General features: G+C 34.8%; 2 protein-coding genes across 3 annotated transcripts in view; both read right to left on the reverse strand.

Annotated features, from left to right (window-relative positions):
- The window catches only part of LOC136037707 (uncharacterized), a 98915-nt gene that overhangs the window by 33541 nt on the left and 38159 nt on the right, over positions 1 to 27215 (reverse strand). The window contains exon 1 of one of the 2 annotated variants that reach the window (XM_065720469.1): positions 26701 to 26836. The exons of the other annotated variant lie outside the window; for it this stretch is intronic. The gene's annotated coding sequence lies outside the window, so the exon portion shown is untranslated. Of the gene's footprint in view, positions 1 to 26700; positions 26837 to 27215 lie in introns of those variants that run through there. 2 annotated transcript variants of the gene reach the window in all.
- LOC136037708 (mitochondrial carrier homolog 2-like) lies at positions 3811 to 26784 on the reverse strand. Its single transcript, XM_065720473.1, has 7 exons — positions 26746 to 26784; positions 26694 to 26712; positions 17598 to 17688; positions 13849 to 13884; positions 12162 to 12354; positions 8373 to 8443; positions 3811 to 4251 (listed from the first exon to the last, which is right to left on the reverse strand). The coding sequence occupies exons 3-7, from the start codon at positions 17651 to 17653 to the stop codon at positions 4248 to 4250; spliced, it is 360 nt and encodes a 119-aa protein (XP_065576545.1). The 5' UTR covers positions 17654 to 17688; positions 26694 to 26712; positions 26746 to 26784; the 3' UTR covers positions 3811 to 4247.

Raw genomic sequence — 27215 nt, forward strand, 5'->3', positions numbered from 1 at the left:
CGACTCAAAGGAATGTGCTTAAATTACTGTTGAGCTGAGCTTTACATTGTTTTCCAGCATAGGCTCAAATATTGTCCTTTTACATAGAAAAGAAGTAAGAAAATTTCGTTAAATAAAAATATTGCCACTGGCGTGGCCATTTTATAAGTTCCAAAAAAACTCGTGTTTTAATTTTATTAAAATATGTGTAGGCTCAAATAGCTGAGGGAGGGGAAGCTCAGGTATATTATGGAGACACTGGTTCACTACTGTTAAAAGTTAAAACAGACACTTATACGATGATTTGGGAAATTAGCTCTCGAATGGTCTTTACCCACTGGAAAGAGTCCATTTACCGGGAGCTAGTTAAGCACCATGCCCAAATAAAGTTTTATTTGTAAAATCTGAAACGCGGAGTGATGATTTTCCACGCTGTTCTTGCAGGTTCGAAGGTGTACTCTGTGCAAACACACGATGAGAAAATTCACACACTCTCTAAGAAAGTACTAATACCCTATGTGAGGGAGAATTTTGGTGGAACTGTTTATAGAAACTGTGTAGAAAATAATCTAGTTCCAAGAGTGAGTCAGGGCAATTTGCTCTTTAAAATTTAAAAACTACATGATTAGACTAGAGAAAAATCCCAATTCCATATCGGACAAAGTCAGTGTATGTGCGGATGGTGGGAAAGTTCTACATGGACACTACTTTACTTCGAACGGAGACGAATGTGTCAAATACAGGCAACATCTTGGTCTGGAATAAATTCAGTAGTAGGTGGGACGGGGTTCATTTTTTCATTCCACCAGTGCTTTTTTTACATGTGTATGTTTGTTTCGTGTAAGGCAGAGTTTTTATTGTTGTTTTTTATGTGTCGGTACATTTTTCTATATCTTGACATAAAGTGTTTAATATCATGCTATTATTTACCTGGAATCTGCCATTGCCTAGCTCCGTCCTTTAGCCACCGAGACGACCAGCGTGCTTTCCAAGGTCCTCTTTCAAGAACTTTTATATCGTGTCGCTGTTTATTTTTCTCCTAAGTGTCTATTTTATCTAGACAAAAATGTTTGTTGTTTTCCCAAGTGCCTACTGTGTGTTATTAAAAATAAATGTGATATTCGAATGTCATTATATTTTTTGTAGTGAATTTTTTGTCAATAAAGAAACCATTTATTATTCTTAATTTTTGTATTCTCAAACATAGGAAATTAATATTTATTCAACAGATTGAGGCATTTTAGAGTTAGTTGTATTTTAAAATTGAGAAGAGCAAACTCTACATTCAGATCGTTTCTTTGTGGGCTATCAATATCTGGCAAAACAAGATTTTTAACGAAAATCATTCAATATCGTAAATTTTTTTTTATAAAATTAGAAAAATATCTGCTATTTTTATAGCGTGTGGCAAGAGTCGTATGATAAAATAAAGACCACTGCACCAGGCACAAAGTGCATACAAAGGCTTGATGTATTTAATGTTACTGAACCAAACTATTTGACTGAACCAAATGATTTATCTGAGTCTATTGAAGAATGGTCTCAAGAGATACCAATTATTCAAGGTCCAATCTCATCATGAAAAAATATCTGTAAAAGCTGTCCTCCACAAACTCTTTCATCAGAACAAATTTATGAGGTCACTTGCTTTGAATTGTACTAAATATATTACCTACAGGACTGTTCGTGATTAACATTCCCTCATAAGTTTAAATAACAAATATATCCCTGTGAATCGAAATTTCTACTCTCAGGACACACTCAGGCTTAAAATAGACCTATAGTTAAATTGTGCTGTATCTCAATCAGAAAACACCCAAGCATTTGACTGTAGTCACCAACATTTTTGACAATAAAATTACCCTACTTTTACCAGTGAACAGTAAAAGGTCATTAGTTGACATCAATATGCTGAAGAAACTACAAGAAAACTGACATTTATTTTATGTCCTAGGTAATTCCAAACCAAGGCTTAGGGAAGCTACACTCAAACATGAGGTTGAAAAAGAATTCAATAATCTCTTATCAGAGCTTTGTTTAAATTTAACTGAGAGTGATGTTCTGCTGCTAGAAGTATTTTAGGAACAGACAAAGCTAAATTGTTCACTAGTGCGTGCCATAGCAGGCAAAAACAAGGGGAAGAAATTTAAAAGGAAGTGTCCTTCAAGTAGGCAGTAGCTTCTTTGCACTCGTACAGCCGTTAATTGCTGGACTTTTAAAAACTATTTCCTAAAAAATGGCTAATCCCTACAAGCTGACACCAATAGAATTGGTCCTTTCGCCAAAACAGCACTTTGAGGGCAATCTAAGTAAATTTATCAACAATATGACAATTGCTGACAATGAAAAATTGATTTTGCTACGAGTGGACAGGCATAAACCCTACCGTGATGAAGCCGCTAAAAAGATGCCATTGATTGCAAAAAGGAAACGCCTAAACCAGAGTCCTGGTTGAACTTCGCTGAGGTAAGGATGCTGGGACTGTTTTGAAAAACTGTTCATTTTAGTTTTATTTATTTTATCCTCTTGTCAGTTGTTTTTTCTTATTTGTATTGCTGAAGACGGCCCTTGGATATAGGGCCGAAATATTCATTCTAATTTGTTTCCTAAAAATAATTTGTCTTAAAAAAATTCCCTATTGTTCTTCTTCTTTTTGGCGTTAGAGATCAAATAACGATACTGAAAATATTCTCCTGGTTATTGACATTCTAATGAATCTATTTGTCATGTTCTATCCATATACCCGAGCAAAGTTTTCTCAACAATTTCAAAAGATTTCACATGTGCTATGACTCAACTGGAAACGCTTTAATCTTTAACATTTTCGAAAATGTCATACAATCCCTTTTGTATTTCACACGGCCGTACTGTATTTATCTTTTGAAGGATGATTAAAATTCTTCATCAATAATTTTATTAGGTTCTTAAAAAATTCCTCTAGCCTTCTCATGCAAGCCTAGATACCAAAGAAAATACCCCAAGGTTTTCGGGGGTTAGGATGCTCTTCTATACACCAGAAGCTATGCAAAAGTAATCTATGCACTATCATTTCACTGAAAATCCAATACATGAAAACGATGTATTTTCTCCCAAGAAAAGGCAGAATTATATTCATATAATGGTTTTTCAGTTTGACAATAACACATTTGAGATTATCCATACAGCATAGACGTCCATAATCAAAACATATTAAATTCATTGGTTCCGCATTGCCAACTTTTTGCCATTAAATGCATAAATCGAATTCTCTAAGTTAACAATCTTAAACCAAACAGACTACGCTGAATTGCGCAACTCTCATTTAACTCCCCCAAACAACTAGCGGTGTTGGCTCTTTAATGAATACGGAACATATTTTCAACAAAAATTATTCTTTCTCCGATGGTTTTTCAACATATTTGAGAGAATGAATTATTTTAGTCACTTCATAATTATTATTATTTCGCCATTATTAAGTACATAGATACGGTAAATTCTGGCATTTCGACAAGCAAGATTGCCTTTCCAACTTTTATCAAGGTTCACTCTATATATAAAAAAGCCTAGTTACATTTTTTTCAGTTTAGCATTAATCCGTAAATATAAAATGGTGGGTCTAGAAACAGATCTGTCGAAACTGTTTTTGAGACATAACCACAAAACCAGTTTTCCTTTATGACATCCCCATCTTAAAAGGGGATGTTTAAACTTATAAGTATCCAACACATGTTCGTGTATAATAAGTGATTTTCATTAATTGTTTTGATGAACGCCGTTTTGTATTTTATCTGTCTTGTACTCCGTTCCTATGAACTATCCCTAACTCTAGGATCAACAAGTAGTTTGCAAGAATGCAAAGAAGCAATATTTTATTGATTTAATTTCTATTAAAATAAGGAAAAAAATGGTCTTGAATGTTGAGTCAGGAAGGGGTTCCTTGGCAGGAGCAGAGGCCTCATAATTGCACAGCTTCAATGAGCAGTAAATTCGTTAGGTGAAGAATGAGCAAAAAAGAAAATTGATTAGAAATTTTTTTAGGGTTCTATTTTTTTGTAAAATATGAAAAGATGAGAGAAAGAAAACTACACGCGAATTTTTGCTGAGATTCTATTTAACTTAAGGTTTAGAACCCTTGATTTTTTATTTATTTAAACTTTAAAATTATAAGAAACTAGTTCTGCTGCACTGTCTTTTTATGTAAAAATAAGCGTCTATACACAAAAAGACGAATGCAACAGAAAACAGGCTTATACAGAGACTTCGAAATTTACTGCCCAGCAGCTACTTCATTACCTAGAAAAGAAGAGGAACGTCAATCATTTACAGACAATAAATACTATGTTTTTCCGACCTAAAAAATTTATAAAGGGATATATTTTGAAGACTGGCTAAATATATTACAAGAGCGAAAACCTCAAGGTGGTTGGGCTATTAAAAACTAGCTGAAAACAAAAACAAGCAAAACTAAAATGAATCTTCATATCGAACATAATGGTAACAGATACGTAGGACATTGATAAACAATAGATACGTATGCAAATATATCTTTTCTTTCTCCACATCTATCTGTATTTTGATTACAAGTATATCCAATTTCTTGTAAATGAAGACAATATTTTTTAATTTTATAGCCTGTGCATAGGTGAATAAATAAATTCTAAAATGAACGCAAATTAAAATAAACAACAAATAAAACTAGAAGCAACTCGAACTTACTACAAACACGAGTAGGCCTACTGTCCCTTAAATCTTTTAAACGCCAGAACGGCATTGGCTCCTTACTGACAAATTATATTTTAAACATTTCGTTAAGTTTGCTTACATTTAAATGCAAGAAAATTCACACATGACATTGTTTTACACATTAGATGACATCATTTCTTTAGAAAAATTGTATCTTCGACAATTTGGTCTTTTGGTGTGAAAAAACGATCTAGATAGATCAAGACTTTGTAAAAATTCGTAATTTTGGAAGAATTTTTTAACTTAATGCTGTTACATTCCTATAAGTTTCTTATCATTTTGTTCACTTTACTAACATCTGAAAGTGTGCTTAGCAATGGTTGAAGTTTTCACAAGAATACTTTTCCATAGTCAATTATTCCGAAGTTTTTATATGAAGTCACAAATAGCTATTATAAATTTTACTGAAGATGAATGTCTTTGCTAGACATTTAAAAAAACAAAAACAAATGACAATTTAACTTCATTGCCGACAATATAAATAATCTATCGGTATAAATATACAAAAAGATTCCCCGAATAAAAGGTAGTGAAATGAAAGTACTCAGGACGCGGAAGGCTTTTATATATTTGACTCTGTAATAACAAAATAGCATAATTATCGAATTATTCTTTAGTTTTAAGTCCTTCCTGTTATTGCATCAAACTCCTTCCTGTTAAATCAACAAAAAACCCACCGTTTTATAGGATTCATTTACTCTTGGTATTTGTTGTGATTCTTACTGTTGATCCTCTTCTATTCCCAGATTTCATTTACGATTCAATGAGATCATCTCTGTCACATAGATTGTAACCGCAGATTCGTTTGTCCGTTATTTCCATTTGGGATTCGTTGTGATGCTTGTGGGTCACATTTTGCATGTTTTTGCATTAACTCAGATATTTTTCCATGCCTTTTGCCTTAGCTGTTCAGGCTCATTCAAAATCATATATAATATTGTATAACGTCAAGGATACCAAAAAACTTTTTTCTCAACTTTTCTTCCAGTCTTTATATTTTTGTTTCAATTGTGTTGTTACATAATTTATTAAAAACCAGGAATTTCCCAATGCCTCTTACGCATTGGCAAAATCATCATTTAATTGTTTTGTTTCAAGTCATAGGGTGGCAAATCAGCCTTTTCAGTTGAACTACGAACTTACAATGGGAATAAGATTCCTGTTTTCTATTTATCCTTCACGGATTCTAAAATAATACTTTCCTATTCCACTGTAATTCCTATAATTATTATTGAAATTACGTAGTAGCATAAATATCATTCTATCCTTTTGTTTTAAGTCACATTTCCGTTTTCAATTCAATGCTATCTAAGCCAATGATAAAATATTACAGTAGACCAAAACAGTTAATCTACATCCCTTAAAAGGTTGCTTTTCGAGTTGAGCTAGTTTCGAAAAACAGGTTGTTTAAGACATTGTAGCAAAGGGTCTCATCCTCTTATATTATTCCTTTGATTTTATGGAATTAAAACTTTATTTTACAAAAACCTTCCCTACGTTCTCACCTTATAGCCTTTTAGATTCTTCTTTCAGGATCTAATTTTTATAATATCATAATCAAACAGTTCGTGGTAACGAACTGTAGTTCGTTACGGAGTTTTGATGCTAAAAGATACATAAAAAAATTAGATTTTAATCCCTATTTTAAATATATAAGTTTCATCAAATTTAGTCTTTGTCATCAAAAGTTACGAACCTGAGAAAATTTGCCTAATTTTGGAAAATAGGTGGAAACACCCCTTAAAAGTCATAGAATCTTAACGAAAATTACACCATCGCATTCAGCGAGTTTTTTACGCATTCAGCGATTTTTACTGTTTAATTAAAATTTATTAACTGTTTAATAAATTTACTGTTTAAATTACTAACAGAATTCAAACAGGTGTGGCCAAAATATTTTTACTTTTCCCCGAATCACACATTTCATAGCTTAATAACGATAGAGAAAAAAAAGAAAAAAAAGGTAAATGGGGAAAAGTGTGAAACTCGTAAGATTTAGAGCAGAAGTTGTTGGGCCCTTATCCTTCATCCATCTACCCTATATAAAAGATATCGTGATTTCCAACTATTGCTTTTGACACCGATCTGCGTATTTAAATTTGTAATTTGGTTGCCTTTAAATGTTTAAAATAATTATTTATTTATTTATTTGAAGCTGGACAACACGTAGTCAGCTATTCCTTAGGTTTTCTAATGACAATGCCCCAAGAGCGAAGATGAAACTCAAACAAACAAAAATTATTGCTTCGCAGTTGTATGCAACGTATATCTACAGTATTGTTTCAAATAAACTGGCTCGTAATATTTTCCCAAATTTTTAGAATTTTGAAAAACTAGTGCTTTGCTGAAAACAAGACCGACGCAACAAAACCCGATTAAGAGCAGAAAGTCCTTAAGCACCCCGCAGAGAATAAAAGAAGAATTTATAAAGCTTTCAATAGTCTTTCACCTGCCTTGAAAAAATTAAATTTTAGAATACAATTGAAAAAATCTCAAGGAGATCTGTTTTTGGTAAAGTTCTATGCCAGTTTTTCAAATTCTACAGAATTTAGAAAAATACTACGGGTCGGTTTATTTGAACCAATATTGCAAATAAATGATGCTTAAAACTTCGAAGCAATAGTTTTTGTTCTTTTAAGGTTTCATCTTTGTTCTTTACTCCTATCAGAAAAAGAGGGATTGTAAACCTCTGGTTATTGTATCATACCCTTTTCATAATTCTTTGCTTTTCTATTCGGGAAATTGTACTTTAAATGTCGTTTTAGGTGGAAAATGGCACTTCGTATTATTGAGTTATCAGGAAATATTCTCCAAAGTGCACGTAGATATGACCAGAGCTTTAAAATAAGCAATTATGACTCTCTCTACAATGTTGTAGTAGCCTACTACTTCCGTTAGTCAGCCCACGATTTACGAAACTGGTTAAGAGAATGGGAGGGAGAGTATACGTGAGGGAAGATTTTAAAACTAGGGTTAAGGGTTTCGACCATGAAGACTATAACGATGCCCATTTCATGCTTCCTAGCCTTTCAACTCTAGATACGGCACCGAAAAGTGCCATATCTGGTGTCAGATGTCGCTTCATGGTGAGTCTTGTCAAGGCGATCTACAAAACGCACGCAGATATTGATGCCGGCTTTTAAATGAGAAGTTAAACAGCTCTCTGTGGTGTTCTGTTAGCCAGTAGACGGTTTATAAAAAATATTAGGAGGGCTGAGAGGGGGGGATATACAAGATAAGGGATTCTAAACCTCAGGTTTAAGGTTTTTAACCATGAAATTATGATGGCACCATATTTATTCTTCAAGCCTTTCCACTCCAGAAGTGGCACCCAAAATGCCGTTTTCAGGCACCATGTGGCGCTTTGTGCTGATGTCATCAAGTCAAATTTTAAAACACATGTAGATATAAAATTAGCTTTTATATCTACAACACAGGCACACAGGTAACAGGTAACACAGGCACACCTGTTAATTGTCTATAACAATTCGTTAGATCAGAACAGCTAAATAATTGTCAAACGTTTTCACCCCTAAGAAAGGCCATTTCTAAAATCATTAACGCCGAGAAATGGTTTTATATCCAAAAAAAAAAAAAATCTGAAAACTGAGAAGAAAACTAAATAAGTCATTCCAATGTTCAAATTCCTAAAGAGTACTGCCAAATGTTACCTTGATCTGTTAACGGACATCGTTGTTGACACAACCCGGAAGGGGTGTAGGAATGCACCCTTAACTACAGCCTGGAAAAGAGAACATATAGCAATACTTCATGGGAAAAAATATCTAACTACAATTTTCATTGGTAAATAAACCTACAAACAAGTAAATACCGAGCTATTCCATATAATAATGTGCACCTTTGATCGGTCTACCTTTGATCAACTGACAAATTTTCTAATTAATGATTGAATGAGATTTTCTGGATTTTCTAAGGCTTCCGTTCCGTTCTAAATGAAACCAATACAAAAATATAAAAGGAACTACATGCCACTCTTTATTAAGCTGACGTACTTTAATTCTGCTCGTCATAAGATTTAGTATGGCTCTTTCGCTTCCGTTGACAAATTTTGTTTTTGGAAACGTCTTTTGAATTGATTTGTGTTGGTTTTTTATTGACATAATGCTGTTATTGGTTAATATTAGGAATATAGGTATTTTTTGGAATTAAAATTCCCAGCAGATTCTCTGTTTGGAATTAAGGATTGTACATTAAGATTTAGACAAAATTTCAATAATCTGTCAAAATTTTCGATAAGCATTAGTTTGGGACTATATAGTTTTTACTGATATTTTATTTACAGTTTTTTTTTTATCTCTAGCTCTCATGAAGTAATTATGAGCACTGAAATACTCCAAAAACAAACTTACACATTGGAAGTGGACCCTGAAAAAATCAGTTGAATTCTAAGCAAATACAGAGAAAACCTAATCACTTTAAATCTGTTTTCAAAAGAAGGGACGGTTTAAAAAATAATAACAAGAAAACTTAAGAGGGATCAAAAATTAAGACAGTTTTACTATTTTTAAAAGGACACTTTTCTGTCACTCCTCTTTTGATTCCATTTCATTCAAAAGTATACAAAATTAACACGTAAATAGAACTTTTCGTTCAGTTTCATTTTCTTAATGCATTTCAATAAATGCAAGCAAGGATTCTCTATAAAAGGAATTGCTTTTAGTTATCTTTAAACAAAGTTAAGTTCGTCTTTCATTGAAACAATCCCCGTTATTTATGGGCGCTTGCTTTCAACAAAATCTTCAATGTATCTTAACAAGGAAATTAATGTTGCTGAATATATGATTCGCGAATTTTTTTATTTTTTGTATTATGAAATTCGGACTAAATTTTCACCCCTATCTTCAGCAAAAATAAGTTTCTGTTTTCGAATAAAAATTCAATTATTGCAGAATGTCAATAAAACAGCGTTGTTTACGATGGTGGAGTTGAAGAGTCAGAGAGCCTTTTTATGTTTCTAATCCTCCAAACAACCATAGGGATCCAGTCACGTCGCACGAGCAACAGAAGGAATGTTCTAAGTCAATATATGTACCAGTGAAACAGCCGGGTCAACTGGCTGACCCCCAACTAAAGGGTGATAGACAAAAGTTGGAACTTGAAAAAGTTTTTTTTTTCAAGTTTCTAGTTCTATCACCTGAGGTGGATATACCCTCTCTGGCAGCCTGTCATGGAATTGACCTAAAATTCTGAAAAACTAACACCATCTGAAATTCGGAGCACAGGTGCTCACGCCAAAACAAATTTCTGCATAAATTTGCAGACCAATAAGCTTCCCAGGCAAAGCACTAGCCAGCTCCAAAGTTTCTGTAATTTGTTTGTGTTATGCTCCATCGGCTGAGGGTATTTGCCCCGCAAGTTTAAGGCTAATATAATAAAATGATAAACAACTAGTGGTTGAGATGGTGTTAGAGAGGCCAGAGGCACACTTTCTTCCTATAATCTGTAGATAGCAAGCATAGACTCGCTCGTTTTTACACCAGCTCATCCATGTTTCTGCATCGGGTTACCAAAATACTGTCCTTCAGAAAAAGCTAATCTTTCACTGTGTCAGGAATTACTGCCACCACACAGCAGCCTACAAACACACCATTATGAAAACTATGCAGCTTGGATCAATTTAATTTTATCAGAATCGTTTTTACCGATTCATCGGAGTTCCGTGGCTTGGAGATAACTCAGTTTTGCACCTGATTAAGGCTTAGCTGGTTTTCTTACGGAGTCAGAATTTTGCTCATTCTTCTAGTAACTCGGCACTTGGCTTACTTTTGCATCAAGTCATTCTTGTATTTGATTTTTTTTTTCAGGAAGTCAGGACATAGCTGGTTTTGCATCGAGCCATGCATTATCTTTTTCTTACACCAACCTAGCACTCAGTCCCTTTTTTCACCGGGTCAGTCCACAACTAGAAATGAGTTCGTTTCAGAAATGACTGAGAACTATACTGAAAACTTACTGCACTGAGTCAGGACCCAAATTTTTTCCCCACTAAATAAGGACACGGCGTCTTTTTGCACTAGTCAACACTACGACTACTAACAACCCACTATAGCACCAAGCCCCCTGTGGCAAACACAGCTTCACACCCTCCTCCTCCATCCCTATCTATTCAAAGCCTCCCTCTTAACACCCTCCCTGAAAGTTCTCATTTACCTTAAATCTTTCCTTACGACATCCTTCCACCCCAACCAGGGACGACCTGCTTTTCGTTTGGTTCTAGACAGTTAGCGAAAATAACAATCTTTAGTAATTTTTCATCCTTCATCCGTAGAACATACTCGAGCCATCTCAACCCTTCTCTCATTATCGTCCTACAGAGCGGGATTGAACTACACTTTTCGTACAGTCTACTGTTGAGATGTTGTCAGTCCGTCAGGTACCAAAAACAAACCGTAGTTAATTTCTTTGAAAAGCATCTAACAAATCCGTTTTTCGTAGTGGCCATGCTTCAGAACCATACCACACTTAACCACTGCCATCACTGTGGCTTCAAATATTCCAACCTTGGTTTGCAGACGTATAGTCCCATTCGTCTAACTTTCCTTCAACTGTCAAAACACCCTGGCCGTTGGCTACTCCACTTTTAACATTTTCACTGCACCGAATATTTTTGATCTGACTCTAGTTTTAGGAGTTATGGGCTATTTTATTATTTACAATGGAACGTGATCGTCTCCCACTAGACAGCCAGCTACCGCTGCAACCTGGATCATCCGACAAAATTCTGAAATACCCACTTTTTTCACCTTAGTCAAAATATCTAATATCTATGTCTTTGAGAACGACTTAATCCCCGAAAGTCCCCGGGGGATGGGCTGCGAGTTATGAACTTTGCCATTTCTTTACATACAGTAATGGTTATTGGGAAGTATACAAACGTTTTCAGGGGGGATTATTTTTCTGGTGGGGGGGGGGGTCAGGGCGGAGAAGTTACGCGGGAGGATCTTTCCATGGAGGAATTTATCATGGGGGAAGAGAATTTCCTTGAAGCTGGATTTTCCAGCATTATCTGAAAAAACAATGATAAATTAAATAAAATATTTGATTTATTTTTAAACTGAAAGTAGAAAGCACCATTAAAACTTAAACGAGCAGAAATTATTACGTATATAAGGAGGCTCATACCTTTCGGTTTCTTTCATTTTAGAGCAAAACAAGACAAAGACAAGTGACATAATATCTGGAAAATATATAATTAGGCCTATATATTTGCACATTAGGGGAGGAGTAAAGTATTTGGACAGTTTGAAGTCAGAAAACAATTCTTACTACATAATATGCAGAATAATTGTACCTAAGACATTTTGGATTCAGGTCCACTATGATTTACCCCCCACTCCCCTAATGTGCAAGGCAAAAATCCTGCCTTTTTCGCAAAAATTACAAAATTCGGCAGCTTTACATAATCAAAAAGAAACGACAGAGTTAAAAGAAAACTTTACCCGAAAACTAAAAGAAGCAAATCGTCGAATCCATCTTGGTTCGACAAATTGGTTTGACCGATTGATAGCAGTAGCCAGAGGACCACTAATGACTACAACAAGGGCTTCCCCGATCAAACGAGGAGTGATGCCAGCAAATAAACCCTGGATGCCTTCTCTCAAAAAAATGTCTCGAAATGATGATCTAATACCCCTAAAATGAAAAAAAAATATGAAAAGAAAAAGTCTAAAAGCAAAATACAGTGATGGGAGTGGGAGCAAATGATGAGTAAAGCACATTTGCATTTTTTACTTAAAAAAGAGAAAAAAGAAAAACTTAAGGTAGTTTCGAAAGATTAAACACCCTTAAAATTCCCAATATAATATTTATTGAAATAGACAATGTTGGTGCTTTCATACTTAATAGTTCAGAGCCGTATCCAGGGGGGCCCCTGGCCCTACCCACCTATTTTGTATGCAGTTAAATTCAATGTGCCTTGAAGTATAAAATATCTAAGCCATGAAAGGAGAAAAGGGGGGAGCTCCTCACCCCAATCTTTTGGACTATTTTTTTATTGACATCTAAAGACAACCTTCCTTACCATAAATGCAGTTATATTTTGCGTATTTTTATTCTCATATATATAAACCTGCCAAGTAAAATTAAAAGGAAGTCACCAAATGATAGCATAAGAATCCAGGAATCAAGAGATATATATTAAAAAAGATTCTAACGGTAAAATCAGTCAAACGAAAGGAGAAAAACTCCAAAAAATTCTACAAAAGACCTACAGTCCCATGGATAAATGTCCATACATAAGTAAATAGACAATCCCATATATTTAAGTAGTAGCAACCAGGTTGAGATGTTAAATCAAGTTGGAATACAAGTTATTTTTCAAAGTGTGAGATTGGAGGGCTAAAAGTGGGCCCGTGGTCCCTCCAACCCCAGCCAAAAATCCCCACTACCAAACTTAGCACACATTCATATGCTGGTACTTCTTTCGGCTTAATATCATCCGGGAATGGTTTGGGAACTAATCCTAGTTATTCCAAAATTAATGATTGAATGTCATTATAATCACAATGTAACCACACCAAAAGGCACTAAGTAGAGACGCGAAGAATGGTGGGTGGGAGTTTTAACGGTATTTAAAACTACTAGTAGTACTACTAATAACATTTCACTGCAGAACCAAGTCACCAGAGACTAACATATAACAGCGCAAGCTTCTCGTCTACCTCAATCTATTTTTATCTATATATATATTTTATCTATATATATATATATTTTATCTAGATAAAGGTTTATCAAATCTTACCACGTAAAAAACTAGTTACCCAAGGATGCAAGCACGTTGGCACTTTAGTAGAGCAAAATTGGAAATTTTAGGTCCATCAATATTATTGAAATAAGCAATGTCGAACAGTCCCAATTCCTAACTTTTTTTTCAATGTCTCAATTTTCTTGCTCAGCAAAAATGTCTCAAATCATGTCAAGAGCTAAAAATGAAAGCTCATTTACATCGTGTCTTTGAGATTAAGCTTTCAAGTTCAAGTTCCTTTTGTTACCAATATCCATCCATTTATGAACAAAAAATATCCCAAAGGGCTCAATGGCCCGTTATTTGGGAAAAAAAACAACAAAACAAAACATAAATAACTATTAATTACATTCACACTTAAAATATATTTAGAGTCTACTCACCAATCCTCACCCGAGTACAACCGGTCTCCGCACCACCTACTTACAAAAAATAAATAAAAAAAAATATATATATACATCGAGGATCCAACACTCACACCACCCAAATCTAAATAAATAAATTCAATCTAAATAATTAAATAAATTAATGAAATCTTGATAACTAAACAATATAAATAACTGATCAATATTATAATTTAATTTTTTTTTTTTGATTAAAAAATTCTTCAACCGTTTCTTGAAGGATCCTATGGTACAGGACCGTCGAATCCCAACAGGAATGGAATTCCAGGCACGTCCGACAGCAACTATCAGACCAAAGTCCGAGCGCACTGCAGGGGACTTTGCATACTTTACTAATGACATTCATTTCTTTCGTTCTTAGATTTTGCAAACTTTACTTCTTTTACTCTTCCTGAACTCAAAACTTCTGTAAAACTCATTCCACTGGACTCACGAACTGAACTCTAAACAACAATGATCAACTAAAAAATATATTATACCCCTAAAATAGTTACTTCCCAAAATACCGTTCATGACCACAGGGATTCAATTATGACATAAACTACATTGTTTCTCCGTCATGCAAAATATACAAATGCTCCTCCTGAAACAAGCACTTTCGAAAATATCGTAAGATTGACCATATCAAGAGTCAGAAATTGATTTTAATAAAACCCAATAAAAGACGCAAAATTGCAAACTGCTTAGTTTAGAAAAATTTTGAAATAAAAATTTCACTGAGATAAAGAGTTTTGAACTACCCACATTACTCAAGAGTTTTGAAATACCCACATTACTGAGACCTTAAAGGATATATTGGTTGAGTTACAAAATTTTGGAATACCCACTTCCCTGTCTGAAAAAGGATACATGGTTAGGGCATATAGTTTATATATACCCTATTGTTGTGATAACGCGATGATAACATTTTGAACCTTATATTAATTAGATTATTTAGTAGAGCAAGTGTTAGTGATTTAACTATTATTTTACGAATTAACTATTTAGTCAACTATAGCCTTTTGATTCCAAGTCCTGTATCGTTTGTCTGCTAAAGAATCGTCTAAAAGTAATCAATATTTAACCCATGCCTTCTCTCAAAGCTCATCAGGTTACGTCTCTTTCTAAAGAGTTAGGCTACCTCGTTACCTATAGTTATTAACTCCATAAATAGATATCTCAAAATTAATTATATAAGTATGTTACCCTTCTGCAGACTTGCAGTCTTGTTGTAGTGACTTAAAAAGGTTATTTGCGCCAGTTGGTGTAAAGTTGGGTGTTTGGAGTGAGAATACTACTACTAATAACTCACTGCAGCACCAAGCCGCCTGAGGCCAACAGAGCTACGCACGCTCCTCCTCCAACCTAATCTATTCAAGGCCTCCCTCTTTACACACTCCCAGGAAGTTCCCGTTTCCTTTAAATATTTATTTATGACATCCTCCCAACCCAAACAAGGACGACCTGCTTTCCGTGTAGCCCCAGACGGTTTGCCAAGGAAAATCTGTCATCCTTCATCCGCAGAACGTGGCTTAGCAATCTCAACCTTTCTTTCATTATTGCCCTAGAAAGCGGGATTGAACCACATTTTTCGAACAACCTACTGTTTGAAATACGGTCAGTTAGCCGGGTACCCAAAACAATCCGTAGGAAATTTTTCTGGAAAACATTAAGTAAATTTTCATCCGCTTTTCGGAGCAACCATACTTCAGAGCCATATTTGACCACTGTCATTACTGTAGCTTCCAATATTCTAATCTTGGTCTGCAGACTTATCTTTCTATTCTTCCAAACTTTTTTTTAACTATAAAAAACACCCTGAACCTTAGCTATTCTACTTTTAAAATCTTCACTGCTCCGACCGTCTTTACTAATAATACTACCAAGGTAAGTGAAGCTACCCACCCGATCAATCTTTTCGTTACCCAAAGTCACCTTTTAATCTTCCCTTATTCCTAGCCTTAGTGACTTAGTCTTTTCACATTAGTTTTCAGGCCTATTCTAGCACCCTGAACTCGTGAAACCTCTAAAACTTCATTCATTTTGCTCAAACTTTCATCTAATATGCTTAAATCATCAGCATAATCTAAGTACAGGAGCGATTTTTCTCCCCATTTGATTCCGTGGTCTCCAATTGCCTTTCCTGTGCTCCTTAAGACGAAGTCCATCAAAATGATCCACATAAAGGGGGATAGAACACAACCCTGCTTAACTCCTTATTTAATACAAAACGAGTTGCTAACCTCATTTCCTACCTTAACCGTAAACAGCACAAATCACTGTAATAAATTTTTCTGGTATACCATATAAGGATAAGACCTTTGCTAACACTCTTCTATCACCAGAATCGAAAGCTTGCCCATAATCAATAAAACTGAGGACCAAAGGTGTTTGACAACGAAGAGACTTCTCAATTATTAACCTAAGAGTGAAAATTTGGTCGACACATCCTCTACCTTTTCTAAATCCACACTGTTCTTCCCTTAAAACTTTGTCTACAGCATCTCTCAGTCTAAAAAGTATCATATTACTAAGCAATTTGTTGCCTACAGAGACCAGGCTAATACCTCGATAATTACGACACTCACTCTTGTCACCTTTCTTATACAGTGGTTTAATTAAGGTTTTCCTAAGATCATTAGGTACTTCCCCTTTTTCAAAAATCACATTCACCAAGCTATAATTATGATATTACTTTTATAAGCAATTTTTCAAAAAAAAAAATCAGTCTTTTTTATCTAAAAAATTATATCCACCGAATTTAAAAATTCCATTTGATTGATAAATAGAACTGAACCTCAGCTATGGAATGATAAGAGAATTTCTGTTTCTTGTAGGTATATTATAACTGTAGGAGAGCAGATAAATAGCACACTAAAAATCCCGGAGCATAAACCATGATGAGTAATTTTGGACGAGAGGGTACAAAATACAACCTCACCGAACATTTCGGCTGTATGACTAATAGCCGTCTTTTATGAAATAAAATGTAAATACAGAAACAAAGAATCCGCCAAACTCACTCAAAAACTTCTAGGTAAATAATGCTGAGTAAACCAGGTGAATAGAAGGAGAGCTGCTTTTCTCTTTGTTTACCTAACGCTGAACACAAACCATAGAAGAATCTAAAATTTAGACTGATTCTTAGCTTTACTGCCGCACGAAGATTCAGCCAAAGTTTGGTAAGTCTACATTTTGTATAACTACTTGGATTACAGTCTTGTTTAAACTTGGTTTGTAAGCTGGAATCTATTGAACAGCTGCAGACAAATCTTGGTCAGGCTTTTTTACAATTAATTTGTTTTTCCTAAATCAATATGAAATCATTCGAAGAAAAGTTATTATTTAATTTACGATTCTTAATTACCTTATTAGCTTTAATGCAATGAGCGGAATTCTTTATAAGACCTTTTTACAAGACTGCCACCGTTGTGACACCGATTTCCGAATAATCTTGACATAATAACTATTTTAAAATATTTAATATTTTAAGATCACAAAAAAATAGTGACTACAAATCACAATATAAAAATAATAAGAAACAACAGTAACTGCCGAAAACAGTTTAGCTTAAAGTTGGGAAGTCAAACTTTTAATATTTTGCCTGAACAACAGCAAATTGCTTTCTAAATTCTATTACATAAGTAAAACAAAAGTTTCAAGTGACGTTGCGAGATTGAGCCGAGAACAAGACTTAGAACTTTACAAAAGGTCACAACTTTCAATGGAAAAGACAATATCTCACTTACGTATAAAGTGACTCCCTGCCCACAAACTGTGCACACATTCTTGCAGTCACTACCATGAATGGATGACTAACAATAACTGATGCAATAGTTCCTACAAAATAAAATCAAATTTATTCTCCAAAGAACTGGAGTAAATAAGTGATGTTATAATAACCAATATCAAAAATTAGAATGGTGAGAAACGAGGAATGGAATCGGAATCAAATACAATTTCTAAATTTTTGAAACGATTACAATGTGTAATTCAGCTTTTTGTAAAAAAAAAAGTAATGCATCATTTATTTCATTCAATTAATGCTAGCACAAGAACCCTCGATGACTTGATAATAATATTTTTTTTTTGCATAATTTTTCGGGATTTAAAATAAGAGCTCTGAGTCACGATGTCCTTCTAAATATTAAAATTCATTAAGATCCGATCACCCACTCGTAAATTATAAATACCTGTTTTTTTCTACTTTTTCCTCTCCCTTCAGCCCCCCCCCCAGATGGTCTAATCGGGGAACACGACTTAATCAAGTCAATTTGTGCAGCTCCCGGACACGCCTACCAATTTCCATCGTCCTAGCACGTCCAGAAGCACCAAACTCGCCAAAGCACTGAACCCCGCCCCCTAACTCCCCCAAAGAGAGTGGATTCAGTACGATTAAGTAAATCAAGTATCCACGGCATTTGCTTATTCTACCCACCAAATTTCATCCCAATTTCTCTACTCTAAGCGTTTTCCAAGATTTACGGTAACCCCCTCCAACTCCCCCCAATGTCAACGTATCTGGTTGGGATTTGAAATTAGAGTACTGATACATGAGTTCCTTCTAAATATTGAATTTCATTATAATTCGGTCGCCCGTTCTTAAGTTAAAATTCCTCAATTTCTTTTTCAAAATCAATACACCTACCCCCAGCTCCTCTAAAGTGAACAGATCCGTTCCAATTATGTCAATCACGTATCTAAAATTTTTGCTTATTCTTCTCATCAGGTTTCATCCCGATCTCTCCACTCTAAGCGTTTTCCAAAATTTCTATTTCCCCGCTCCAACCCCCTATGTGCCCAGATCCGATTCAAATTGAAAATGGAGCATCTATAAGATCCTATTATATATCAAGTTTCATTAACATCCGATCACCCGTTCGTAAGATAAAGATACCTCAATTTTCACGTTTTCCAAGATTTCCTGTTTCCCCCTCCAACTCCCCCCAATGTCACCGGATCTGGTCGGGATTTTAAAATGAGAGCTCTAAAGCACAAAATCCTTCTAAATGTCAAATTTCATTAAGATCTGATCACCTGTTCGTAAATTAAAAATACCTCATTTTTTATATTTTTTCCAAATTACCCCCCACCTCCGCCAAAGAGGGCGGATCCAGTCCGTTTATGCCAGTCACGTATCTTGGACATGTTTTTATTCCCCCAACCAAGTCTCATCCTAATCTCTCCGCTTTAAGTGTTTTACAAGATTTCCGCCCCCCCCCCCAATGACGCTGGATCCGGTCGGGATTTAAAATGAGAGATGTGAGTTACAAGGTCCTTCTAAATATGAAATTTCATTAAGATACGATCACTCCTTCTTAAGTTGAAAAACTCTAAGCTCTGAGCGTTTTTCAAGATTTTAGGTCCCCCCCTAACTCCCTCATGTCACCGGATCCAGAGTGGATCTGTTCCGGTTATGTCATTCAAGTATCTTGGACTTGTTTTTATTCTTCCAACCTAGTTTCATCCTAATCTCTCCACATTAAGTGTTTTCCAAGATTTTCTCACCCCCCCCCCTTAATGACTCTGGATACAGTCGGGATTTAAAGTAAGAGATCTGAGTTACGAGATCCTTCTAAATATGAAACTTCATTAAGATCCGATCACTACTTCGCAAGTTAAAAATACTTCATTTTTTCATAATTAACTCTCCCCCCAACTCCTCCAAAAAGATAAGATATGTTCCAGTTATATTAATCACGTATCTAGGAATTCTACTTATTTTTTCCCACCAAGTTTCATCCCGATAACTCCACTCTAAGCGTTTTCCAAGCCACCCAATCTCACCGAATCTGGTCGGGATTTAAAATTAGAGCTCTGAGACACGATATCCTTCCAAAAATCAAATTCATTAAGATCCCATGACCCGTTCATACGTTAAAATTACTTCATTTTTCTATTTTTCCGAATTAACCGGGCCCAACCCCTCCCCACCCCCCAGATGGTCAAATCGGGAAAACAACTATTCCTAATTTAATCTGATCTTGTCCCTGATACACCGGCCAAATTTCATCGTCCTAGCTTACCTGGAAGTGCCTAAAGTAGCAAAACCGGGACCGACAGAAATTGCGATTCCTATATGTCACTTGGATCATACATAAAATTAACAAGTAGTCAATTTGCAGTAACACAGTCGCAAATTATACTTATACAAATAGAAAATGAAGCATTCATTCAGTTTGTTTATGGTAAGAAAACAGACTTTAATTTAATTTTTATTATTTTATAACTGAACTTTCTCCTTTAGACCCATAAAACCCGTTCTTTTCCACTTCAAGAATAGAGTAAAACAAACTTCAAAAATTTGGTTACTTCGCATAGTTTCCTTAATGATTTATGAGAAGTACAATTGACCTGTAAGACCATTATCAACTAACATATCCTTGGTTTTTACACCAGGCAATTTACATTTTGTGCGCTATGAACATCATTGTCGCACTACAATTATTATTCGAGGATCTCTATAATTTCAGTACACCTTCCTTGAAAGTCACAGGCTCTTGAAAAAAAGGCTTGTTACATTCTTCCCCTTGGAAAAAATAATGTAGACTAACCCTTAGATACTCTCGGAAATTACAAATAATCAATTCTAATAAAATTATCTTACCAGCTAAATCTTTCAAGAGGTGTCGCAAGAAATTATTCAACCTATTGCCAGGAACATCACCTTGAGTCTCGCCCTAGAATAGCCAGTAAAAAAACAAGAGCTAAGAGCTCATATGGCACTTGTGACGAGGCAAGAAGAGCTAAGAGCCAAGAGATCATATGGTATGAGCTCTAACAAAATTCTATGAATCAATAGATTGATTTAAAAAGGAAAATAAGAGGCTTAATGCCGGTTATGATTTAAAATAAGAGCTCTGAGTCACAAAGTCCTTCTAAATATCAAAATTCATTAAGATCCAATCACCCACTCGTAAGTTATAAATACCTAATTTTTTCTAATTTTTCCTCTCCCTTTTGCCCCCCAGATGGTCAAATCTGGGAAAAAGACTTTATCAAGTCAAATTGTGCAGCTCCCTGACACGCCTACCAATTTACATCGCCCTCGCACGTCCAGAAGCACTGAACTCGCCAAATCACTGAACCCCTCCCCCCAACTCTCCCAAAGAGAGCGAATCCAGTACGATTCTGTCAATCACGTATCAAGGACATTTGTTTATTCTATCCACCAAGCTTCATCCCGATTCCTGCACTCCAAGTGTTTTTCCAAGATTCCCCCCCCCCAACTCCCCCCAATGTCAAAAGATCTGGTCGGGATTTGAAATAAGAGCTCTGAGACATGAATTCCTTCTAAAAATCAAATTTCATTATGATCCGATCATCTATTCGTAAGATAAAAATACCCCAATTTTCATGTTTTCCAAGAATTCCGGCTTCCCCCTCCAACTCCTCCGAATGTCATAGGATCTGGTCGGAATTTAAAATTAGAACTTTAAAGCACAGGATCCTTCTAAATATCAAATTTCATTAAGATCTGGTCACCCTTTCGTAAGTTACAAATACCTCAATTTTCAAAATTACCCCCCCCCCAATTCCACCAGAGAGCAGATCCGGTCCAGTTATGTCAGTCACGTATCTTAGACAGGTTTCTATTCTTCCCATTTATTTTCTAAGATTTCCGGTCCCCCCAACTGCCCCCCCCCCCAATTACGCTTGATCCGGTTGAGATTTAAAATAAGATATCTGAGTTTCAAGGTCATTCTAAATATGAAGTTTCATGAAGATTAAATCACTCCTTTGTATGTTAAAAATATGTCATTTTTCTTATTTATCAGAATTACCCCCCCCCCCCCAATTGAGCAGGTCCGTTCCAATTATGTAAATCACGCATGCAAGACTTCTGCTTATTTTTCCAACCAAGTTTCATCCCAATCCCTCCAATCTAAGCGTTTTCCATCATTTTAGGTTTCCCCACCCCAAACTTCCCCCAATGTCACCAGATCCGGTCAGGATTTAAAATAAGAGCTTTGAGACAAGATATCCTTCTAAATATCAAATTTCATGGAGACCCAATCACCCGTTCGTAAGTTAAAAATACCTCATTTTTTCTAATTTTTCAGAATTAACCCCCCCCCCAACTACCCCAAAGAGAGCGGATCCGTTCTGGTTATGTCAATCTGTATCTAGGACTCGCGTTTTTTTCCCACCAAGTTTCATCCCCATCCCTCCACTCTAAGTGTTTTCCAAGTTTTAGGTTTCCCCCTCCCAACTCTGCCCCAATGTCACCAGATCCGGTCGGGTTTAAAATAAGAGCTCTAAGCCACGATATCCTTCTAAATATCAAATTTCATTGAGATCCGATCACCCATTCATAAGTTAAAAATACCTCATTTTTTTTATTTTTTAGAAATACCCCCCCCCCCTAACTACCCCAAAGAGAGCGGATCCGTTCCATTTATGTCAATCATCTATCTAGGACTTGTGTTTATTTTCCCACCATGTTTCATCCCAATCCCTCCACTTTAAGTCTTTTCCAAGTTTTAGATTTCCCCCTCCCAGCTCCCCGCCCCCGTCACCAGATCCGGTCAGGATTTAAAATAAGAGCTCTAAGACACAATATCCTTCTAAACATCGAATTTCATTGAGATCCAATCACCCATTCGTAAGTTGAAAATACCTCATTTTTTCTAATTTTTAAGAATTACTCCCCCACCCTCAACTATCCCAAAGAGAGCGAATCAGTTCCGATTATGTCAATCATGTATCTGGGACTTGCACTTATTTTTCCCATCAAGTTTCATCCCAATCCCTCCACTCTAAGTGTTTTCCGAGATTTTAGGTTCTCCTCCCTCCAACTCCCCACAATGTCATCAGATCCGGTCGGGATTTAAAATAAGAGCTCTGAGACACAATATCATTCCAAACATCAAATTTCATTAAGATCCAATCACCCGCTCATAAGTTAAAAATACTTCATTTTTTCTATTTTTTCCAAATTAACCGGCCCCCCACTCCTCCCCCCCACAGATTGTCAAATCGGGAAAATAACTATTTCTAATTTAATCTGGTCTGGTCCCTGATACGCTTGCCAAATTTCATCATCCTAGATTACCTGGAAGTGCCTAAAGTAGCAAAACCGGGACTTTACATTTCCCCCAATGTCATCAGATCTGGTGGGGATTTAAAATAAGAGCTCTGAGACACAATATCATTCCAAACATCAAATTTCATTAAGATCCAATCACCCACTCATAAATTAAAAATACTTCATTTTTTCTATTTTTTGCAAATTAACTGGCCACCCACTCTCCCCTAGATGGTCAAATCGGGAAAACGACTATTTCTAATTTAATCTGGTCTGTTCCCTGATACGCTTGCCAAATTTCATCGTCCTAGCTTACCAGGAAGTGCCTAAAGTAGCAAAACCAGGACTGACAGACAGACAGACCGACAGAATTGGCGATTGCTATATGTCACATGGTTAATACCAAGTGCTGTCAAATCAGTAACCCTCTCCATCACAGAGTGAATCAAAAGAAAAATGGCTGAGTAGTCTTGACTGAAAAGCCTGCATCTGCCAAATAAGATTTCAAATATGCAAAATTTTTGACTTTCAATTTAGGCATCAAAGTTAGCTTTAAATTCAGAACCATAATGGTTATTTGTTTGGTCATCCACTGAGATTTGACCAAATGACAGCTGTTATTCTCTGACTAGGATATCACAGTGACAATCAATTATCATCTCTAACAAAACAAACCTCTTGGTCAATTTTGTCTGATCATCTATAAAGTGATCCATACTCAGCTGCTGTTTATATTATCTTAAATCTTTGAAGTGTACTTTTATCTTTTTTATCTCGATTTGTAATTTTTAAAAACATTTTAAAATAAAGATTATCTTGCATGGAATATATATTTCAATACATTAGAAAATAAAAGTAGTTTTTACAAAAAGTAAAATGATTTTTTTTAAATAAAGCTTCCAATAGTGTCTCCTCATTCATGCCCAAAGGGTCAAATAAGATAATACATAAATCTTTGGTGGAACTTGTTGCAAAAGTTTGTTGCTTTTCTTTTGAGAAAGTTAATACCAATAATATTAATAAAAATTCAGAAGTGATTTTCAAAGAATGCAGATCTGCTAATATACCATTTTAACCATACTGCCAGTCAAGGAGCACCTACAGGCATAGGAACACACTAAGGATCCCAAATCTTTGCAGCTTGAGAAAAAACAAGTTCTACTTTTAGCTGAGAATCAAAATGTTCAACATTTCATATTGGATACCATTTAAATTTTCAAATACACAATGAAAATAAATACTTGTTTCAAAAATTGCATATCTTTCAAAGGTATTAAACAAGCTTAGATTAAGATAACAGATAGACAAGATAGATATCTATATCTATATTCACAAAATATTCAATCTATATTCAAAGATGACAAGACATGCCTATGGTTTAAAAAATTTCTTTGTGTAAAATAAGTAAAAATATACAACACAAGTTATAGGCAATCTTTCAACATATACTTTTAAAGAAAATTATAGATGCTGCTTTGTTTCAGAAAATTGGTTAGAAGCAATCAAATGTCAATGCATTGTTTTTCAATTTTTTCTTGCATTGTTTTCCAAATCCAAAGCCACCCTATGTTAACAAAAGAGAAAGTGTATTTATTAAAAGAAGCCTGATTGGAAGTGGTACCATATTGAATATTGATTTCTTAACATGTTTCTTTCTCAATAGCCCCACATGTGCACTAATACTAGGGGTCATGATAAAATATAGCTTATAGAGGCAATAAAAGCTCTAGTCACAATAGTCAAATGTAAAAAAAAAGCTTACTAGTCCAAAAACTGTCCTTACTTTCATTGTTCAATTAAATTGTTCTATCATAAATTTTTATACATAAGATACTAATAATAATTGAGTTTGGTCAATATCCTTCAAATTTAAATGAACCCTCTCATTATCTTGTAGGCTAGGCCTAGCAATTGATAAAAGGAAAGTTAAGATTGAAGTTTTATGACAGTCTAAGATAATGCCTCCAGTACTTAATAACTACCCATTTGGAAAATTTTTCATTGTTCATATTTTTGACTTATGAAGAGAAAACATTTAGGTGCTTGATGCTTTTTTTAAACTTTATACAAATGCAAAAATCACTTATTTGCAGATTCAAATTTAAGCCCTTTAAACCTAACCTAACCTGAATTTGCTAACATTTTGAATATCTGTAAATTTAAATACTGCTTTGGATTGGAACCTCATGGGATATTTATCTATACCTTCTTTTGCTGGCTTTCATATTTCTAATATTTTATAGAAAACCCATATTTTAATTGAACATCAAGCATCAAGGAAGAAGAAAACAGCATAATATTGTAAAATTAAAAAATTCATGTATAATGAAATCTTAAGTTTTGGACCAATGTTCTAAACCTTTTGTTTACCCAGAATCTAGAAATATTTTGGTCATTTTCAAAACTTCAAAAAGTACTGAAATTTGAATTTGCAACAGAAGCAATAATTATATTTGTAAAGAAAATGTAAAAAGAAACATTTAGAGGTAGTTTCACTTTATTCTTAAGTCAATAGTATGAACAACAAAAAATTTACTTCCCATTCTTGGAAATGTTTATATTAACAGACTATTCAGGTAGATAAGAAACAAACTTACCTTTTGAATCTCTGAATTGTATCCTGAATCTAAATTTAATATTCATTTGCATCAAAAGTGAACTTAAGGGTAAGACAACCATTGCTGGGACACTTCAATCACTCTACCTATTCTGGGACAGAATCTTTGGTTGGATTGCAACATGTCCAATACTGGGACAAAAGACAACAGGTTTTTTGGATGCAACCCAGAAGAATGTATGGATTGGACATCCAAGATTAAAGTCCTTTTTCCCAGTATTGGACATGTTGTGATCTAATCAAAAATTCTGTCCCCAAATAGGCAGAGTGATCAAAGTGCCCCAGTACTGGTTGTCTTACCCTACTGCATACCAATTCAGGGTATATATTTGCAGATTAGGGGGATGGGGTGGGAATAAAGTTTATTTATGATTAAAGTACATGTTAGATTTGGATTCAGGCTGCAATTTCAGCTATAAATGTAAGTTTCAATTAAAATTTTCAATAAAAGTATAAGTTATTGCTTGTTTTTCACAAAAAATATTATATTTTCTCAGCACCATCTTTTCTTGGTCATATTTGTTAAAATAATGCTACATTTTCTCAGATAAAAAATTATTTGTAGCAAGCTAAGATTATGTTAATAAGTGCTTAAATTTGAATTTACAGTAAAAGAAATTAATATATTTGTAAAGAACATAAAAAAAGGCAACAAGTGGTATGTTCACTTCATTGGTAAGTCAATTTTATCACTGTCACAAATTTACCTTGTTACATATTTATGGGGGAATAAAGTTCATTTCTGATGTAAATGTATGTTAAATTTGGATCAGGATGCAATCCTGAATATAGAGGTAGCCTATGTTTGTTCCTTAGCTACCTGTGTAGTCTGTTAATAAAAACATTAACCAGACATTTTCTATTGTTGCAAATACTCTCCTACCAGCTGGCAAAAATGTAAACAGTTTAACCCAAGCAAAAACAATAAATTACAACTACAGCCTATGATTGTTAGTTTTAAATTACCTTCAAATTTAGGCTAGATATCAAATGAAGTCAATACAGAATAATTTCATTAATAGACATCATATGCTACAGGCTTCACACTGAAAAGGCAATTTTATTAGCCTACTTAACATACTATCCATTATGCATAGCCTAGTAATTATCTTTTCTTTTGATTTCTATCGTTACAGACTAATTTAAAGAGACCCACCTTGTTAAAATATGGGTCTACATAAAGTATTCAAGCAAGTTTACCTATTACCTTAATGGAAATTTTCAGGTTCCGGTTGAGGAACCTGAAAATTTCTTTCACCAACCCCTTTTGACTCCTTTTAATATGGCCGGCGGAATTTGAGAAGGTTGATGATGAAAATAATACACAAGATCAGGGTTTCAAACTTTCAGTTGCATGAATATGTCCCCTAAGCACCCAATTATTTGTCATTTTCAGCCAGATTTTGTCCATACTTTGTCTAAATAATATATTATCCATAATATGACATATTTTGTCTATAGTTTGTCTACAATACGTCAATTTTGAAATCTCAAAATCTTTTGTTTTTTAAGACTTATTTTTGGAACTGGAACTTGTGCTATTGACCAAAAGACGGTTTGTCAAACTCTTTCAAAGCGGCCAGTTAACATTAAATATCTTTTGCATCAAAAAGATGATCCTTTGAACTTACAATAAATTCATGTCTATTTTACTGCCAATTTATGATAAAACGTATCCCTAACGAGCTGTCAGACAGAAGGAGGATGAACCACGAAAGCCAT

This window comes from Artemia franciscana, chromosome 17 (assembly GCF_032884065.1).
Source record: "Artemia franciscana chromosome 17, ASM3288406v1, whole genome shotgun sequence".
Taxonomy (NCBI): Eukaryota; Metazoa; Arthropoda; class Branchiopoda; order Anostraca; family Artemiidae; genus Artemia; species Artemia franciscana.

Excerpts from the sequence above, each read along its gene's own strand:
- LOC136037708 (XM_065720473.1), bottom strand. The coding sequence starts at position 17,653 with ATGGTAGTGACTGCAAGAATGTGTGCACAGTTTGTGGGCAGGGAGTCA. Across the intron at positions 13,885-17,597 it reads GGCAGGGAGTCACTTTATAC|GTGGTGCGGAGACCGGTTGT; the intron begins GTAAGTGAGATA and ends TTTTGTAAGTAG. Across the intron at positions 12,355-13,848 it reads TTGTACTCGGGTGAGGATTG|GGGTATTAGATCATCATTTC; the intron begins GTGAGTAGACTC and ends TTTTCATTTTAG.